A 21,286-nucleotide genomic window follows, 5' to 3' on the forward strand; every position below is an offset into this window, starting at 1 on the left:
TTTTTGGAAAGACTCCTGGTCTTCGAGCAGGGGATATCAAAAATTTGCAACAGTTCAAGTAGAGTTTATAGAGTTTCTATACTGGGAAACTTGGTGTGCATTATTACAGTTATACCACCTCTACTTTAAATTTATGTTTAGTTAGTACATTTATCAGTAATTTAAAGGCCCTTCCTACGTTTGTGAGTCGACTGAGTTTTATAAATAATTTAATTAAAATTCCACTAGCTTGACTTGTGTAACTTGTGCAGACATTCATAGTTTCCAGATGATGAATTTTACAGTTTAATGTCTTTTTTTGTGCAGTGAAATGTTGCAAAAGATCAAGCCTCTAGAGTTTCTGTACTGGGACACTTAGTGTGTATTAATATTACAGTTAAACCCCCTCTGTTTTAAATGTATGTTTAGTTAGTTTGTTTATTGGTAATTGAAAGGCCCTTTCTGTGTTTTTTTTTTTTTAGCTGACAGAACTGCAGGAATAATTCCGTGAAATGCTGCTAGCTTAACATGTAACTTGTGCAGACTTTCAAGGTTTCTAGATGATAAATTTTACAGTTTGTTGTACTTTTTTGGGGTCAGTTCTGATGTCATAGCAGAATATTAGCATGTTTCTACTATATTAGCTGCACCTAGTTTATTAGTTTACATTGGGACATTTGCAGCGTGTTACTATACGTTTAGCTGGAAGCTCTCTGAAATTTGTGCAGTCATTCGTGGTTTCTGGAACTTTCTCTACAGAGTCCATTATTTTCCACTGGGACACCTGCTGCACATTATTAAAATGACACTATGTCTGTTCTAGGTTTGTGTTTAGCCACTGAGTTCATCAGTAATTTAAAGGTCTCTTTTTTCTGTTTTGAGCCAACAGTGTTGCATAAATAATTCAGGTAAATGGCGATAGCTTTACGAAGACTGGCATAAAACTTGTGCAGACTTTCATGGTTTCCAGATGAGGAATTTTGCAGAGTTTGGTGCTCCTTTTTTGGAAAGACTCTTGGTCTTTGAGCTGTGCGTTCCAAAATGTTGTAGAAGAACAAGTAGACTGGGACATGTATTGTGCATCAATACAAATATACAACCTCTGTCTTAAATTCATGTTTAGTTAGTATGTTTTTCAGTAATTTAAAGGCTCTTTATGGGTTTTTTAGTTGACAGTTTCATAAATAATTCAATTAAAATGACTTGACTTGTGTAACTTGTGCAGACATTCATGGTTTCCAGGTGACGAATTTTACAATTTGGTGTCTTTTTGTGCAGCAAATATCTAAATGTTGTCTCTACAGTGTCTATACTGGGACACTTGGTGTGCATTATTACACATTATACCACATCAGTTGATAAAATTGCATAAATAACTCAGTGAAATGCCGGTAGCTTCACATGGACTGACACGGACATTTCTGCAGACTTTGACTTCTCTGGGAACCAGTCCTGGTCTTTGTGCAGTGAATTTGTCCATTAATTTCTCATAAACTGTGGCTTTGATTTCATTTGCAGCTGACAGTAAATAGCAGCTTTGGGGCCATAAAGATTAACAGAAAGGAAATAGTAGTTGTTGTGTGTGGTGGCTGTGTAATCCTTTAATTTACACTCCGTTATGTGTTGGTCCTCCGCCCTGCTGCCTCCCACGCTGCCTCTGTTGTCCCTTCGGTGCTGCTCTCAGCTCTGCCTCCGTATCGCAGGAGGCTGCTGACCGCCGCAGTCCTGCAACGCCTCATATCGCCGGCCGAGCGCTTTGTTTTTACGGCCACAATTAGAGCCCAGAAGAGTTTTGTGCAGCTCCTGCAGAATCAACAAAAGCTGCCTATTAAAGTCCTCTTTAGTGGAACTGTCCCTCACTGTTTTATCCTCACCAGCTTTATGTGTTGCAGGCTGAAACGCCGACCAACCTCCACCTCCTACAACTCATCCTCGACTGTATTTACCTCCTCTTTCCTCTTCCTTTGTGCCGTTTATCTCCTCTCCACTGTATAAATCTTTCTTTATACTCCACCTTATCTCCTCTTCCACCATCTCCTTTGTTTCATTCTCTTCTTTTGGCATCTCTTTTCTGTTTTTTTAGCTTCCTCTGCCATCACCTCTCATCTTTATTGTCGTCTTTCTTCTGTCCTTTCTTTAACTCTGGTCTCCTCATTCCTTTCTTTTTTTTACCTTGTTTTGTTGTCTTTCTTTAGTTTCCTTGTCTTAATTTACTTTCTTTTCGTTTAGTTTCATTTCCTTTTCTGTTGTTTCCTTTCCTTATCTGTTTCCCTTCTTTACTTTCCTTGTCTTAGTTTCCTCTCCTGTCCTTTTCCTCCTTTTCTTTCCTGTCATTTTCTTATCTCTGTTTTCCTTCTTTGATTTTCATTCCTTTCTTCTCCAAATCTCAGTTTCCCTTCTTTGGTTCCCTTGTCTTAGTTTCCTTTCCTTTCCTTTCCTTTCCTTTCCTTTCCTTTCCTTTCCTTATCTGTTTCTCTTCTCTGGTTCCCTTGCCTTAGTTTCCTTTCCTTATCTCCTTTCCCTTATTCAGTTCTGTTGTCTTCCTTTCCTTTCCTTCTCTGGTTTCATTGCCTGAGTTTCCTTTCCTTATCTCCTTTTCCCTTTGGTTGCTTTGTCTTAGTCTCCTTTCCTTGTCTTTGTTTCCTTACCTTTAGTTCATTTTCCTTTCTTTCATTTCCTTTCCTTATCCCTGTTTCTCTTCTTTGGTTCCCTTGTCTTAGTTTCCTTTCTACGGTTTTTCACATCTGTCATTACTTTTCCTATTTTCTCTTTTCTTTTCCTCTCTCCTATTATCTTTTCACCCCCCTCCAACACCACTTCTTTCCTTTCCAACCATTTCCCCCCTCTTCCTCTTCTACTTCCTCCTCTTCCTCTCTCCTCCCTCTGTTCCCTCCATCTCTTTGCTCTTTTCTTCCTGTCAGCACCTTTCATTGCTCTTAACGATGTACAGCGCATACATCAGCCCGGCTAATTAACTCATAAATCATCTCTATGTACTCTGAAAGTTTAAATGGCTGCCAGAGTGATTTCTGTGCACAGTTTGATCCACACTTACAGCAGATAATTGTAGTGTTTTTAATAATGCATCACTCTGAACCACGCAGAGTTGCATCGACAATTTACTTTTTAATGTTTTTAACTTTCTGCTAGTTGCTCAGTTTTTCTTCTCCTGCTGGTTTCTGACCAGAGAACAATGCAGGACAAATAAATCTGACGCTTTCCCCTGCATCTTACAGGACTGATCTGCATTATTAAATGCTGTATTTACTGGTAAACTCACTTTATGACTCGCTGGCAAAGACTACTTTATAGAACTGTTGCCAAATGTAAATCATCTGATGTTTTAAAGGTCCAGTATGTAGAATATAGGGGATCTATTTGAAGAAATGCATGTAATATTTATAATAGTGTTTTTATAGTGTATAATTACACATCCTCTCCTTTTCTTTCCTTTCCTTATCTTTGTTTCCTTTCTTTTCCTTCCTTTTCATAGTAGTCTGTTTCATTTCTCTACATTTGTTTCCTTCCCTTGTCTTTGTTTCCTTTCCTCGTCTTTGGTTAATTTCCTTGTCATTGTTTCCTTTCTTTTCCTTTGTTTATTTGATAGTCTGTGTTTCCCTTGCTTATCTTTGTTCCTTTCCTTGTCTTTGCTTACTTTTGTTATCTTTCCTAGTCTTTGTTTCTTTTCCTCCCCTTGTTTTTGTTTCTTTTCCTTGTCCTTGTTTCCTTACCTTGTGTTTGTTTCCTTTCCTTTTCTGGTCTTTGTTTCCTTCCCGTTCCCTTCCTAGTCTGTGGTTAATTCCCTTGTCTTTGATTACATTCTTTTGTTTCCTTTCCTTGTCCTTGTTTCCTTACCTTATGTTTATTTCCTTTCCTTTCCTTCCCTTGTCTGTTTCCTCTCCTTTTCTTGTCCTTGTGTCTTTTCCTTTCCTTTCCTTTCCTTTCCTATTCTTTGTTAAATTTCTCATCTTTCTTTACTTTCTTTTGTTTCCTTTCCTTTCCCATCTATCTTTATTCTCTTCCATTTCCTTGTCTTTGTTCCGTTTCTTTTAGTTTCCTTGTTATAGTTTCCTTTCTTTTCCTTTAGTTACCTTTCCTTTTCCTTCTGTTGTTTCCTTTCCTTATTTCTGTTTCCCTTGTCTTAGTTTCCTACCTTTTTCTTTACCTTTACCTTTTACCTTTTCAGTTTTTTGGGCTACTTTCAAACTTGGATATGTCCAGACTGCGTCGGCTCAAGTTTAGGGAGAAAAGTCCAAAGTTGAGGAAGTTGAGGGGTCACCTTCAGGTGCAGCAGAGGAAGCTTTGTGTCAAACACGGCAGCGTTTTTCTGTGTTTTAACATGAAGCTGATTCAGCTGCTGAGGACAGAAAACAGCAGCGACGGCAAAACGTCCTGACAGAGACGTATGGAAGCAGAGTAGCTCCTCAGAGTAAACACCAGACTGTGGATCATTATTAAGAAGATCTACACCCACATTCATCCTGCAGCCGACCTGACTGACGCGTCTGAAAGTTCTTTGTTCATTAAGAATAGTGGAAGAAATGCTGTGAATAGTTTCTTTTCCTTTTGTAAAGCTGACCTCTACCCTGACTGAAGTCTCACCTCTCTGACCTTTTCCTGTTTTGTTGGAGATGTTTAAAGTCTGAAGGCTGCCTGTGTTCGGTTTCTTTCTCATCCTCAGGTTTACCATCAGACTTATCAGAAATTCTCAGTGTGTCCTCCAGGGTGCTCTTAGACATAACAAAGACATCATAAAGTATCTCTCAGCTAAACAAGGGCAGCAATACAAGTGTTCTGTTTGTGTTTTTATTTTGTTTAAATATAAGCTAAAAAAAAAAAAAAAAACACACACACACAGACTTCAGTTGGTATATTTCCAGTCAGGCAGTTCCAGTTGATGCATAGTTGTTTTTTTTTTTCCAGAACACAGATGCAAAAACATTAAATTTAACTACAGGAAAATAAACAATTCAACAGTTATTATCAATTCAGTTTCCGGCTAGGATGTATTCATGAATAAATATTTGCTTTGGGTTTAAATTCTCTCTTTCGCGGCTCTTTTTACTTTAATGAAAATGGATTTCTAGAGAAGTTGGTGAAGTGTCAATAAATTAAGAATTTGTAAAATAAAATGTGTGCAGATAGTTTTTTTTTTCGGCTGTTCTGGACCTTTTTTAGTCATGTCACCTTGAACTTCCTGTTTAACCTTTTAGCCAAAGTAAAGACGCTCTCTGCAATTCCATGACATCTGGGCAAACTGCACTCGCTAAAGATGAGCTGTGGACTGTAGATAGAGATGGATGTAGCCACTGGTTGAAGGACTGTTTTCAAGCCTTGAGTCTGGAATTTGGCCTTCATCATTTTGGTTTTGTAAAACAAGCGTGGGCTGAATCTGACACAAGGTTGCCACGTCCTAGAACATACCCTTCTTTATCGTCTATTTTCCTCTAAATGGAGCCATAACTTGCTAAGATGACATTATGTTGTATTTAAGGAGCATTGAAAGCATCAAATAAGACCGTTAACCAATTCTGAAAATGTTTACTGATGTAACAGATCAAGTGAGAGGTGGGTTCACTTCCTCATAGACTTCTATACAGTTAGACTTCTTGCTTCGCCCCCTACTGGCTGTTAGAAAGAATGCAGATTTATCAGCATTGGCAGATTCTTTTATATACAGTCTATTGGAAAGTTGTGTTGTAGGATTAAAAACTCCAGAAGGCCTGACTTTCCACAGATCAAGAATGCATTTTTGTCCTTTTAAAAAGAAGATGAACATATTTGAATAATTGGTACATATCCTACAGCTGTAGCTTACCTGTTTTTTCACATTACCGTCCGATAACATTGTGTTTGAATATGCATAATTGATCGATAATAATCTGAAAATAGGTTTGAAAAGGTTGGGGGAAATGTCTGCTTGTGATTTCTCTGACAAATTTAATTTCTGAGAAAACTTTCTTTCAAGTTCTGGTTCAGTAATAGATTTAAAAGACATGATAGAGCTTTAATACTGAAGATAAAGTTTCACTCGGCTCACATTAACACTCCTCTTACCTTCACATTTACTAACATCTTTTACCCTTGGGGTCCGTTTGACTCCAGCGATTTAAACCTCCAGAAAATTATTTTAGTTAAAATTGCTCCCCAAGTTTATGTGTCAGGTGCTTTGTCTGTCTGTTGACTACCTAAGTAGGCCTTTCAATAAAACAACCCCCACCCACTCTCCATATACATCCAGAATACCAGAAATTTGCAGATAACAATAAAACCTCACTGACTGACCCAAAATTGGAGAGAGATGTCTTTTTGGTGTTTATATTATTTCAAAGTACATATTTTTGTTATCTGTAACATGTGGGATGAACAACTACTTCCCTTATCAAGAATAGCAGCATGTATTTTGTTCAGGGTCAGTTTGACCAAATTGAGAAACAAACAATCTTCAGAAAGTTCAGGGTCCCAAAGCTTTTTGAAGATTATAAAATTGCATGTCATAGTGACCTCAACAGGATCCAAAATAACCAAAACCATATTTTGCAAAATCTTGATATTTCTTATCTGTTTTTTACAGCTAAAAGGCTGGAATTAAAGTGACCCCAAAGAACACTGAAAATATATTATCACGTTAATTTAATATTTACCCTGCTGTCCTCATTAAATTAGGAAAAGTCAGTAAATATGAAGAAGAGAAATAATGTCAGTCATTTATGTAGAGTTGTTAAACGTTGAATTATGACCCCAAAGATGATAGGAGGGTTAAATAAAAATAAATTGCAGCATTAGTCTTATTAACAGTTGCAAGCTTGTATTGTTCTAATTTGCAATTTTGATTTGAAACTATAAATTGTTCACCCCTATTCTGCAACTACTTTCCTAAATAATTCAGTCTTTGAGTCATATTTTAAGCAAAAATACTGACAATTTCAAATATTTTTAGATTTTAGTCTCTCAGAGAAGCCTTTCTTTGTCATTTATCAGTTTTACATAAATATTTTTTGGACTTTTGCTTGAGTCAAACAAGATACTTGAAGATGTGTGGTGATTTTTTTGATGTTCTACAGACCTCACTATGAATCGATGAAGAGAAAAAATACTCATCAGATTAATATAAAAGATAATCATTCGAATAAAATAGAGAAGAATAAGAAGTTCTTTATTGTCATGTTGTGCAGAAGACGACATAAATACAACCTCATAAACATATAATAATAAACAAGATAAGTAATTAGAAGTAAATGTTAAAATCTGTGACTTGGTGAAACATGCCACATGAAAATCACACGAGCCAATATCTGAAGATATGTGATGTTTCTGGAAAATATCATTTTAAAAAATCATAAAATGGAGACGTGGAGATTTTAAAATGTGCTCTGATGTTGCTTTTAGGTTTTACAAGAGGTTCCAGTTTAGTACACCCAGCGATAGGCTGTAAGTTTTGTTCCATCAGTGTAAAGTTTCCGTCACTCTGCTGTAAACTCGGCTCAGTCTCGTCTCTGCTCGTGTTTCCTTCAGGCTCCTGTCTAATTAAAGAAGGATTAATGAATGACGCTGTAAAACAAAGACAGACCTCCTGCTCTAATCAGGCTCAGCTCTCAGAGGGAGGCCCACGGAGCTGGACTGATGGAGCAGTTTAGCTGCAGCTTCTTCAGGATTCTCCATGTTTACACGTAGCTAAAGCGACTCCTTCAGTCACTTCAGTTCCTCCTGATCAATCTGAGTCATTTGATCTCATCTGCACAGCGACTCCACTCCAGACCTGAGGCTGAACGTGGGCGACAGGAGTTTTAAACTGATCTGTATTTCATTTTAATCTCATATTTTATGCAGCCAGACGTCGGACTGCATCTCTGTCAGAACGTCAAACAAAAGGAAACAAGTGTTGCCGTTAAGCTGTTCAGACTAAACCTTAAATCATTTAAATGGGTGAAGCTCTGTGGCATCAGTGTCTAATGTGTGATCTGTGAGCTGAAATATTAATTTAAAAACATTTAATCTCTGAGGGCTGCAAGGAAAAGTTTTTTTTTTCTTCATGGAGCAGCAGCACAGATAGAAGTCAGGAGCTTCAGTTAAAGTTCACATCCTGCAACTTGAAATCAAAATGGACGTTGGTACAGGAGGTTCTACTTTGGTCAAGTCAGAGCAGGTCTGTAGTCTGGGTCTAAATAGTATCTGATGCCTTTTGGATCACATCTTCTGCGCTGTGGGTTTGGGGGATTTTACCGCAGATCTGTTTCAGATGGGGTCTAAACATTGTGGATCTGTGAAAGCTCAGTAAACCACAGACTTATGAGTGATTCACGAGGAATCTGCAGACCGCTGTGGGACCAGAACCCACCATTTTGGAGCTCTGGAACATAGAAAGATGACACTCGGTTACAGAAAGAGTATTGAGAACAGTTTTTCCTCAAACGAGTCCAGTGCATTGACTGAGTTCTGTTCTGATGCTTTCTCCAGATGAAAGGATGCTGCAGGGACCCGATGAGGGACTGAGCCCCACCTGAACCCCTCCTCCCGTCCTCGTCCTCGTCCCGACCCCCTCGCCGCCCTCACTGTCGCCTCCCACCATGAACCTCTTGTGTCGCGGCCGCCTCAAGCTGCTGGTGGCGTCTCTCACGGCCATCGTCCTGCTGACCTGGCTCTACCTGCTGGCCGGAAACCTGGAGAGTGAGTACCAACACATTCAGAGATGCACCATCCAAACACTTTTCCTCATCTCGGAGTCCTCGCTGTGCAATTTTTCATAGATATTGGGTTTGAAAAGTCAAAAGCTGATATATAATTAAAGATTTGAGGCTGTGGTTTGGTTCAGATAGAGACACAAGCATCCAAGAAGAACAGAAAACATCCATTATCAGATGTTTTTCCCCTTCGATCTGACTATTAGGTTCAATTTTTAAACACGCGGAGGCCATTTTCTGTTCAGTTTGATTTTTCATTCTGACGTCTCAGACAGCCAACGAGGCAAAGTCAGCGCTTTTGCTGAGATCGCAACGGTTTTGTGGAAAAGCTTTAATAACAAACACATACTTAGAGAGGCGAGCAAGAGGTCACATCTAGAGCAGAATGGAATCACGTTGGGTTTAAAGCTACAGTATCTCTAGTGATGCAAATGTAGATATAATTTATTTCTTATTTGATCATAAACCTTTAATATAATAAAAATGTCTTGTTTTTTTCTACTCAAAGGCCAAAAATCACACCTAAAATCCAGCAATTTATTTTATTTCTCCGTCTTTGCTTGAAAAAATGCCTAAACTGTTCCGGTATTAAAGTACGTGATGATTACTTTCTGTTGATCGACTAATAAAAACCTTTTTTTCCGCCAAGATTTGAAGACAGATTCTGACCAAATTTGCATGAAATGTCCTGTGCACGATGTTGCTCATCCACTGATTGCTCATCTTCTGGATTGCCTTTTGAAGAGGAGGCTTTTAAAGAGTATTAATTTACTGATTTGGAGCCTAAAAGTGAACAGACCTTTTTCTGACCTGCTTTCAATAATCCTCCAGTCTCTCACTTATCACTTCATCAGCATCTAATAAACAGAACCTGGATGCAGGTTAGCATTTTAGCGCTGAGGCTTTAATCCAGTGAAATGTAACCTGGTTCTCTGAGGAATTCTGTTCATATCAGACGATGATGGTGACAAATGAAGAAATAGTTTTATATAGATCAGCTTTTATTGATCCTGTGGCTCAGAAATCTGAAGCAAAGGGGTTAGTGCATAAATGTAGGGTAAAATAAGAAGAATAAATAAGCAAAAAAATGCACATAAATACCGCTGATATTGTACAGATTCTTCCACATGTAGAAATTCAGATACTGCAGCGATTCCCCTGGCCCTGGAAAATAACATTATCCCAGGGAATTATTCCATATAAACAAAAATGTATAGAAATGTCATCTTTTAATGCATTCATTCAACCTTTATTTATCCTCGAGGGACCACTGAGGGCTGACCCTCTTTTTCACTGACATTTAGTCAAATTACAAAAGCAAAGAGAAGAGGAAGAAAAAATAGAAAAGAGCTGACAGAGAAAAGGCCACGGGTGGTTGAATAATGGCAGAAAGTTTCCTTGCAGGGAAATGATTTGTTTTGTAGATGGATTAATAATAATAATAGTAGTAGTAATAGTAGTAATAATATAGGAATGTAGATGCAATAGTATGAGAGAACCTACATTTTAGGACGAAAGTTTACTTGTGTTACTTATGTTTCATGTCTGTGATTAAATCTCAATTTTGTAATCATCACTGTACTCCTCTTTTACATTGCCTCTTGAGCAATTTTTCTAATGGATAATCAGCAGCATTATCAATCGTCCATCCATCCATCCATCCATCCATCCATCCATCCATCCATCCTCCCGAAGCCGGAGTACCCGGAGAAAACCCATGCATGCACAGGGAGAACATGCAAACTTTATGCAGAAAGATCCCAGGCCCAGGCTGGGATTTGAACCAGGGAAAGTGCTAACCACTACTCCACTGTGCAGCCCCATTATCAATCAATAATACATAAATCAATAACATTAACTGAATCAAAAAGACTTTATTCTACACACTGATGTTGTTTTTGTCAGTGATTGAATGCATTAACTGCAAAAGCACATAAAATAATGTCACTTGTCAAATGCAATAAGTTATATTTACAACGTTTTATTTACAATTCTACACACAGTTTGCGTCTTACAGTTTGGGTACAACTGTCTGTACATGGGAAAGCTGTACAAAGTATATTATTTTCTTTATTTTTATCTCCTGTATATTTTTGTATTTATTTAATGTCTTGTTTACTTTGCTAAGCTTGCCACTTCTGCCTTAGGCCTTTCTCTGAGGGTTCAGACAGTATGGGTTTTGTTAAGCATCTTGAGGCAATCTGAATTGTAATTGGCACTATACAAATAAAACTGAATTGAACTGAATTAGCTTCAATGTAGCTGCTTTAACATGTGATTGTCACCAGTGAGGGATCAATAAAATTTATCTCGCCTTGAAAGAAACTTATTTCCAAATGTCACAAGGTCAAAAGAAACTGTCGTAGTGTCTGCAGCTTGTCTCACATATACGAGTTCTGGCTGAAGGGCATTAAGCATCACACAAGTTTTTGTCATGATGGCTCTTTACTAGCTACATCAACACATTTTTTTTCTGCTTGCCTGTATTGATTTGCTTGTAATCTGAGCTTACTGCCTAACAGTAAGCGGCTCCACCTGGTGGCACAACCAGATACTACAGCTCTTCTACAGTACATTTTGTGGCATGCAAGTCTTTCATCTTGTCTTAAAATATTTTTAATTGTTTAAATTTTTGCTTGCAAAACATCCCTACTGTACATTAAGATGTCATTGCATAATAATCACGCATACATTTAGATATATACCATATAGAAACTGATACAACAAAGTTTAAACTCATGAGATGGTTGGGGTGCTCACTCAGGCATGACAGTGACTGGTTGAACTGTAGTCACATTAATGGAAAAGCAGTGCACATGCACGGTCATTAAGCATCACAGAAGTCTCTGTCATGGCGGTCTTTACTAGCTATATTTCCACAATTCTTTCTGGTTACTTGTATTGAATGTAATTTGAATGATCGCCTCCTCTCGTTGCTACAGTATTTAACAGTAAGAGGCTCCACCTGTTGGCACAGCAGGGTATTGCAGCTAATCCACAATACATTTTCTGACATGCACATTCTTCATCTTCTGACTTACTGGTTATTTGTATTGGTAATTGGTTAAAATGTTACTGGCAAAACTGTCCTAATGTGCGTAAAAACGACAGCTGCATCCTAATCTTGCATGCTTTCAGATTTATACTATGCTGAAAGTGATACAGCAGAGTTTGAAATCCTTAAACTTGAGTGACCTGTTAATCTGTTAATAGAATGCAGTGCACATGCATGGTCATTAAGCATTACAGAAGTCTTTGTCATGGTGGCCCTTTACTTGTTATAGTTCCACAATTCTCTCTGCTTGCCTACATTGAAGTGCCTGTCGTCTGAATGACCACCTCCTTTAAACAATAAGAAGCTCCATCTGGTGGCACAACAGGGTACTACAGTTAATCTATAATACACTTTCTGATATACATGTCCTTTGTCTTCTGTCTTTTCAGTTAACCCTTTAAGCTTCAGTCAATTCCAGCCGTTTTCAGTACAAAAAATCGCTAATATTCTATTTTTAAATTTAAAAAATGACGAAAAATACAGGGAATATTGGACGCACATACCGAGGTGCATTTCCTTGAAAACGACCGATTCGTGGATTTTATACCGACTTCAGGACATGTTTTGGACAAAATAGTTTACTGGCTTGTGTTGTCTGGATGTAAAAGGTTGGATTATGGCCGTTTTTTGTGGAATCTTTTTTTCTGTGTGTAATAATGAACCCAGAAATGTGAGTCGCGCTGTGTGCGTTGAAGCCGTGTATAGAGAACGGATGGATGAATATTTGTTTTTGTCGGACAAATGTGTTTTTCTCACCCGCTGTGGTAATCACATCTGAAAGTGGTTTATACCGGCGGATTCATGAGAATCTAAGCTTTCCATCGGCGTATAGTGTTTGTATAATCGTGTTTGCAGCCGTCGGACATTCTTGAAATTCCTATGCAAATTAGTAAGTGTACCGCCGGCGGTACACCTACGACGCACTGAAGCGTAAAGGGTTAATACATCTTTCATCAGTGAAATTATTCATGCCGAATGTTCTGCCCTGCATATAAGATTGTGCAGCAGTGCCCCCTACTGGTTGTTCAGTATACAGTGGTGTCAGAGTAATGGATTTCCATAGAGTTAACTCGACCATGTGCAGAACTGCAGTTTGTTTCCATATTATAATCTTGAACAGTACTTTGAAATATTTCATTTTTGACACTTTTCCAGTTACAAGAAACCAAATATAGTTGCTGTGCTCTGGTTTTGACAAAGAAATTAGAGAACACATTAAATCCGAGAATTTAGTTAATTGGCAGCTAGCATAGTAGCAACTTAGTGTTTTCTTTTTGTGTCTTCCTATATTGGGCCTAATTTGTGTTATATATGGACTTTTTTCAGTTTGACGTTTGTGCTTTTGTTGCAGTCTTACAAATAAATTATGATTCCTCATTAAACAAATGAACAGTTATGTATTGAGTTTGTGAGGACACCGTAGTGTTAGCTGGCTGTGTACCTGTGAAATATGTTCAACTCATAGCGAGGACAGTAGAGGAAAACATTCATACTGTGCATAGAAGCATCAGTGCATAATAATCCTGCATACATTCATATTTATACTGTTTTGAAAGTGATACTGCAAAGTTTGAACTCGTGAGATTGTGCTCAGTCAGGCATGGGAGCGACCTGTTCGACGGCGGTGACATTAATGGAAAGCTGTGCACCTTCATGGGTGTACAGCGACTCTGGACTTGTCCTGCAGGAGTTTCCAGTGTGGCAGCAGGTTTCTTTCTGAGCTGATTTCCCCCTTTACTGCTGAATTTAAAGTCCCATTATCACACCGATTAGCTGTGGTTGGTACAGTGCGACTGCAGGCTGCATGTGTTTTCTTAGATATCACACACACACACACACACACACACACACACACACACACACACACACACACACACACACACACACACACACACACACACACACACACACACACACACACACACACACACACACACACACACACACACACACACACACAGGTCTGGGTGATACAGTTAATATTTGATGTATGTGTCGGGGTTAGCGGCGCTTCTTGGAGGGCAGGCGGAGCAGCAAAATAGGATTCCACTGTGTTGGGGCCCGAACACGTGGATGACTGATGAGTTGTCTCGCTGCAGTGGATCCACTTTAGCTGAGAGTGTTAAAAGTGATGGAGTGAGCTGTTGGAGCTCTTTGCTTCAGAAATAAGCAGCGTTTCCTTTTCACTGCATGTGACTGACTGCAGATCAGATTCAGGTCACTATCTGTCCATTCAGCTCCACTGTCCTCTTTAACAGATTGTTTCTAAAGCATGGAACAGTACAATAGTTCATGACTACATTATGCAATAGCTCCATTATAGTGATGATAACTTCATTTTTTCAGCACCTTTTTAAAAAAAAAAAGTTAACAGATGATACTCAGGAACAAAATAATACAACAGAAAACCAGTCTAGACAAGCAGAAAGAAAAACGACAAAGCAAATGCACAGTAAAAAAATTCAATAACCAAATAAATTTCAATTTAAGATAAATTAATAGAACAAACATCAATGAACACGAATAAAAGAATGACATTCCTCTTATAAAAATGGTACACTGTACACAGTGCTGCAAGTTAAAGCACATTTTCTAGTTGCACTGATATTCATGTTAAGCTGCTTTAACTTTCTGCAGCATCTGACATCTACTGCACAGAATCCAACCCTGCTATGGTGGACTGTAAGAAATCTAATCATTCTTTGTTTGAGAACCAAACTAGCTGCTAGGGAGGCGATATGCAAATATGTTACATGGTGATGTAGATAAGTAACAGAAGAAAAGCCTGGACTTAAAACCAGGTTAAGTAAGCAGCAAAGTTTTCTGCTGGAGAGAATAATTCCTTTTGGTGTGAAGTTTGCACAAAAAAACAGCCATATAACACACTGAAGAAAAGGGAGAAGCCAATAAAAGCAGCATGGGCTCTCTTTAAGGAACGGTATCTTAAAGTCACAATGTCCAAATAACACAAAACATCACATTAATGTCCAGTCATGCCTGCAATGTTACATTTTGCATGTCTGACAATATCACATCATTGTCTGGACTGTGAAACCCCAACATCTGGAAATGTACCTGTTAAACACTTAGACAAGTATTGATCCATGATTGCTGTGCTATAAGTCACCAAGACTACCAAAAATATTCTCAACCTGCTACTGTCTTGTCATGTAAATTTTGAGTTTTTATGCTTTGTAAGTTTGCACAAAAGCAGATATATAAGAAAAGGAGAAACACAAATATCTGAATATGGGCTCTTTAACACATCTGTAACACAATCTCATTCTGTATAAATCCTTTGTCAGATTGCTTATTTACTTACACTACTGTTCAAAACTTTGGGATCACTTAGAAATGTCCTTAATTTTGAAAGAACGGCATTTTTTTTCAAAGAAGATAACATTAAATTAAGAAGAAATACAGTCTAGACATTGTTAATGTGGTAAACGACTATTCTAGCTGGAAACAGCTGATTTTTAATGGAATATCTCCATAGGGGTACAGAGGAACATTTCCAGCAACCATCACTCCTGTGTTCTAATGCTACATTGTGTTAGCTAATGGTGTTGAAAGGCTAAATGATGATTAGAAAACCCTTGTGCAGTTATGTTAGCACATGAATGAAAATTTTCATGGAAAAGTTTTCATTGTAGTTTCAAAAGTTTTCATGGAAAACATAAAATTGTCTGGGTGACCCCAAACCTTTAAACGCTGGTGTATGGAGCATGGTGTTACTATTTAAGTAAAGGATGTGAATACTTCTTCTACCGCTGACATTACAACACTATATATCCATCCATCCATTAACTCTACACCACTTTACCCTCATTAGGGTCACGGTGGACTGAGGTCTATCCCAGCTGACTGAGGGTGAAGGCACCTTGGACAGGTCACCAGTCTGTCACAGGGCTACATGTAGAGACAAACAGTCACACTCACATTCACACCTACGGACAATCTAGAATCACCAATTAACTTCAGCATGTTTTTGGACAGTGGGAGGAAGCCAGGGGAGACAACCCACGCATGCACAGGGAGAACTTGCAAACTCTGTGCAGAAAGATCCCAGGGTCAGGCCGGGATGTGAATTTTCTAGCTTCAAGGCGAAAGCGCTAAGCACCAAGCCCCCTTATACACAACATAAATTAAAATAATAAAGGCAAGATTATCTACATAATAGGATAAAAATCAAGAGGAGTCAGATTTTAAACTAGTGTGATTCCCTCCTTTCACTTCACCCTCAGATTAGGGTGGGAACATTCCCATCATGCCTCACTTCAGCTGTGGGCCAGCTGCTGCTCAACAGGGTTGGAATGACAGAGGAAGAGGGGGAGGAAAAATGAGAGACAAAGCATGGAGAAATTGTGGGAGAGATGGAATTATGACTGTGTGAGAAATGGGGAAAAGAGGAGGAAGAATATGAGAAGAATGTGGAAATATGGGGGTGAAAAGTCAGAAGAAAGATGAGGAAATAACCAGATGGAGGATGGTTACTGTAGTTTTACCCAAAAAGGAGGTAACAGTGCATTTGTTAGGGACTGTTTTCAGCGGCGGATTAATCCGCATTTGTTGCTCTGGTGAGTATTTAGGGCTGCAGGACAACTTAAGTAGAACTGAGTCACATTAAACTACAGTGGTTGTGTTTTCAGACAAACACCAGCCCAGAGGAATAATATGGTGTCTGTATTTGATGCATTACGCTGCTGGCAAATTTTAATATTCACAAGAAAACATAAGCTCTATTTTTCTTTTTTTTTCTTTTTTTTCCCACTGCCCTCACTGCTTCTAACATCTCCATCCCGATGCTGCTGCACAGAGAGTCTGAGGTTAAAACGAGGAGAGAAGCATCAAACAGATAAACGCTGTTGTCTGTTTCTACTGGTTGTGACTCACACTCTGTCTACACACATGTTATTCAAAACACAGCTTTGTCTGTGTTTCAGCCTCTCATTCACTTAAAAACTTTTAGGTCACTAAAAATGGACCTTTCTTTGAAGAATGTGTGTCGTCGCCTGGGTTTGTTTACATGAGCAGACTTTGCATGATGATGACTAAAATAGTGTCAATGCTAACCTTGCTAACAGGACTTTTTGCTTGTTTTGACATAAATGTAGACTTAGACTTCTAATGTTGAAGAAGAGAAGCATCAGAATCAGTCCACATTTATGGTTCCTGTCTTTCTTGGTAATTCGTAAGCTACTGAAACCAATAACATATTTTTTTTAGACTTCTTTTGGTCAACATGGCTTTAGGGTTGAAAGTGAGTCGATATTTATGTGTTTGGAGTTTTTTTTGGAGTTGACAAAGGAGGAGAAAACCAGTTTTAAAGGTCACATGCGTTGAAAGTCCATTTTTATTTTGTTTTGTGACTCTTATAAACTTGGAGATATAACAGTGTTTATTTCTACCATTCCTCAACTAGTTAGCTTCCCAGCTAGTTACAATGTGAGCTAAGTGCTACCTCACACCTAGCTAACCAATAATTGTCCAGTTTAAACTTTACATGACTCCGTCCTCTCATTGCTTCCAGGCGATCCATTCAGAATAAACAGATGCCTCTTAGTCTAAAAGCTTTATTTACTTTCTAGAACTACTTCTGCTAATGCTAAAATGTCTGAGCCACAAGTAAAACACACCAAATGTTGACTGCAAGAGTGAACACAAGTGTCTTCATGCACTCCCAGCATAATAAGAAGTGAAGACTCTGTGGATTACTTTTTTTTTTGATGGCAATGGGCCCACAACAATTGGAAAATCCATAGTGTTAGCATGTTATGCAGCTAATGTTGGCCTTAGCTTTGATCTTATGCCCACAGCTCCCAGCTCTATGTAAATCAGAGCGACGTTTAGAGATGGTGGAAACTGTAAGAGTGATTTAAAACCAATAAACAAGGACTTTTTGGGGTTACTCTGTCTTCTTGTTGCTTGTTGTACATCAGTTCAACCTAAACTCAGCATTTGTTAACATCTGTTCACTTCTCTCCTGCTCCCTGTGCACACATGAATTGCATTTTAATTCAGCTGAGTTCCCCAAAAAGCTTTTTTCATTTATATAATAACAGCTTCTGTGGTCAAACAATGGATTGAATATGAAGCAGTGACTAAAATGCAGCTCATTAAGGCTGCATGTTAGCTACAAACTAACAGCTATACTGTGATATATTGATGTAAATGATTACTCGGAGAGAAAGTGCAGTCAGGTGTTTCTCTGTGCAATATCAATCACAGATACGGAGAGAGTTTTCTTCCTGAACAGGACACGGACAGCTGCAGATCATTGGTTTTCAGAGTGAAACAGCAATTTTGGAACAGCCTTGAAGCAAGCAGTTATACAGTCAATGAGAAATTACCCATCTTGGTGTTACTTTGGGCGACAAAAATTAAGAGAAATACTGTGGGAACATGTGGGAGTTTGATTGATTTGCTGAGAAAAGGTGCAATATGGGAACCTTTTTAAAAAAAAAAAAAATTCCAGTGGTTTGGACTAATGGAGGAAAAAAAATCTCAACAGGTTGCAAAAGAATAAAACTTTCCACTTAGATTTGTTGTTGTTGTTACTTTTCTGAGTGGGTTTGTTGTTAATATTATCAGTTTATCTTAAATGTAAGGGGCAATATCTGCAAAAATTTTGATAATTTTTGAAAACATTTGTTCAGCTACAGAGCAGCAGTGAACAAACTGAGTAAAGACAGCATCATAATGCACGTTTTGCACAACAAATAGTGTTGATTATTCAGTGTTCTGGCACAGAACCTAATCTGAACCTGATCTGATCCATACAAACACACTACATTTGGTCACAATTTAGGCAAATCTCACTGCCAGTTACTTCGTGAAACTGTTTTTCTGACGTTGAGACTCCAGCAGCAGGAGACTGAACTCCATCTAAAATGATCCTGCACACATGACAAGACCAAAACTTATTCAGACCAAATGTGTCTCTGCTCGTCTTATTACTGTCTTGAGCAACAAACACGAAGCCGTTCTGGATGTTCTCACCACAGTTAGTCAGAAAAAGAGGGAGGAAGGTGGAGGAAGACAGGAAGACGACGTGTGATGAACTAATTTTCAAATGTGACTCTCTGGAGAATGAAGCGCTGATGGATTGTCAGCATGTTTGCACCGAGAAATGACAAAAACATGACGGCAGTCGCCTGGAGGTCTGAGAGGTGATGAGTTCAGGTTCACACTTGGAGTCATCCGAGACAGATCTGTGAGCAGCCTCACATAAAAACTGTCTTTACATTATAATAAGAGTATTTATTTATGGAGCACTTTTCTTCAGATTCAAGTCACAAAGTGCTTCATGAGGCAACAAAGTGAAAAATTTTTTTGGATGAAAACACGTCTGCTCTAATGTGTTTGTGTTACTTTTATGCTACTTTATACTTCAACTTTACTACATTTCAGAGGAGAATATTTCACTTTTTACTGCACTGTAGCTTCACATTAAGGCGCTACGTAATATAACGGATTGCTGCTTAAGTATTGTTCCGTAGTTTCTTCATGAAGAATTAAATGAAAGGATAATTTTTTCTCCATTAAATCGTAAATACAGTGAATTTAGCAAAGAAATCATTTTAAAAGTTCCTGGTGTTTTTTTTTTTGTGTTTGTTTTTGTTTTTTTAAAATGTTTTTAAATGCCATTAAATGACCTTTATTGTAAATATGATGCACTTGTTTGTAGTACAAATACAACAAAGATATTTTTATCAATTATAAAGCAAGGTCAGGGTCTAAAAACGTCTGATTTCACAAATTTGTTGTGAATATTTTGGTAATTATTTCAAAGGTACCTCTTATCTCTTTAAGAGAGAAGAGGTGATATAAGATGGGTTTTTATTAATCCCACAGTCGGAACATTCGTTGTTGCAACAGCAAAGGGTACATAGTGCAAACATTTAAGGAATATGAGTAGAAAACCAAAATAAACAGTTACTACACAGATGTGGAAATGAATGTAAACTTAAAATAGTTTCTAGATCTTGACAAGTTGTTCAGTTCCAGATATCTGCAACTAAATGTTTAGTGTCTTTGTACATAAACTGTGACCTGTAAGTTTTAATGTGTAAATGATAAACTGAGGCATAATGTTGTTGAAATTGTATTATATAATATATTTTTCTTTTAAAATTCAGATTTTTGTAATGTTTGTAAAAACGATAGTTCGTTAAATGTTAACATTTGAGAATGTACTTTTTTGCACTAAAACAAAGGAAAAAACTTAGTATTGTGGTTAAATATAGGTCACTAGGTTATGATTTTACTGGAGATCAGATTGGATTGTATGTGGCCCCTGAACTAAAACGATCAGCTATATAACAGAAAGAAACAAAAAGCGGAATGTCTGTTCTTTAACATCTCTTTAACAACACTTCCAACCAGCAGGTGGCGCTGCAGACAGTTTGTAATTGACATTATTGTCCTATCCTCCCCAGACGGGCGCTCCCTCCTGCTGACTCCCTGTCTGGCCGACACGCCGGCCGCCCAGGTCTTAGAGCGAGCCGTCCTGGAGTCTCGGGTCCGAGAGGTGGAGGAGGAGAACCGGCAAATCCGGCTGCAGCTCAGCCAATCGCAGGGCACTGCTGCCCAGCCGCCAGATGGTAACTATGGCAACCAGCAGTGGGGCGCATCCGCGGACACGGGACCGGAGGACGGTGACAACACAGCAGAGGAGAAGAACAACCATACAGAGTGTCCTCGATCACCCACCGTCCAGAAGTGTGAGGTCGGAAAACACACATTTAAAGATGATCAAACAGTTTTTATGTTGTAAATATTTATCATTTTAAATTGTTTTCTTTTTATGTGTTATTTCTCCTCCTTTATAAAATTATTATTGTTTTTTTATTTTTATATTGACTTCATTTTTGTCTTTTCTGTCAATTGTTCTTTCATTTATTTCTCCTAATATATTTACATTATTTTATTTTTTATATTTTCACATTTTTTTCTGTTATTTATATTTTTACATGTATTTGTTTATTTTTACTTTATTTTTTCACATTTATTTTTCTTTAACTATATTAAATTTACTTAATTTATTCATTTGTCTTTGCATTTCAACATTTGTTTTCTTATTTGTCAGTTATTATGTTACCTTATTTTTATATTTTCATTCAAAATTCCATTTTGTACTTAATTATTCTGTAAAATATTCTACATTAGTTTAGTTTTCTTTATCACCATTTTTTATTTCCTTTTTTTCTTTCGCATAATCCTCTTTATATTTCTTATTATGTGACAGATTCATTTATTTTATGACACTTCTGTGACTCCATACCGGGTGTCCTGATGGAGAGAAACGAAAGAACTGACGAGTGTTTTCTTAAACTCTGACTCTATTAACACACTTATAACCAGAGGAAGTCAGGTTGTGCTTTTTTCCAAACCAGCATCACTAGTTTGTCATCTTTTTGAACCCCTAGATGTTTTAGGTTTTCAGTTTCACATCAAGCGTCACTATCCTTACTATGGTTGCCTGAAGTTAATGCCCCTCACACACTGGACGCTCAGAATCAGGTGTTTTACAGATAATTGTCTGTAAAGGGGTTAAGCAGTGAAGCTCAGC

At 37.9% G+C, this 21,286-nt stretch overlaps 1 protein-coding gene across 3 annotated transcripts in view; it reads left to right on the plus strand.

The window, feature by feature from the left end:
* Nucleotides 1-21,286, plus strand: part of large2 (LARGE xylosyl- and glucuronyltransferase 2) — a 166,639-nt gene that overhangs the window by 115,580 nt on the left and 29,773 nt on the right. For all 3 annotated transcript variants that reach the window (XM_051937210.1, XM_051937203.1, XM_051937213.1), the window contains 2 exons: nt 8,437-8,646; nt 20,154-20,443. In XM_051937210.1, the coding sequence (XP_051793170.1) occupies nt 8,547-8,646; nt 20,154-20,443 (390 nt within the window). In that variant the 5' untranslated portion in view covers nt 8,437-8,546. The remainder of the gene's footprint in view (nt 1-8,436; nt 8,647-20,153; nt 20,444-21,286) is intronic.

This window comes from Acanthochromis polyacanthus, chromosome 2 (assembly GCF_021347895.1).
Source record: "Acanthochromis polyacanthus isolate Apoly-LR-REF ecotype Palm Island chromosome 2, KAUST_Apoly_ChrSc, whole genome shotgun sequence".
NCBI classification, from domain to species: Eukaryota; Metazoa; Chordata; class Actinopteri; family Pomacentridae; genus Acanthochromis; species Acanthochromis polyacanthus.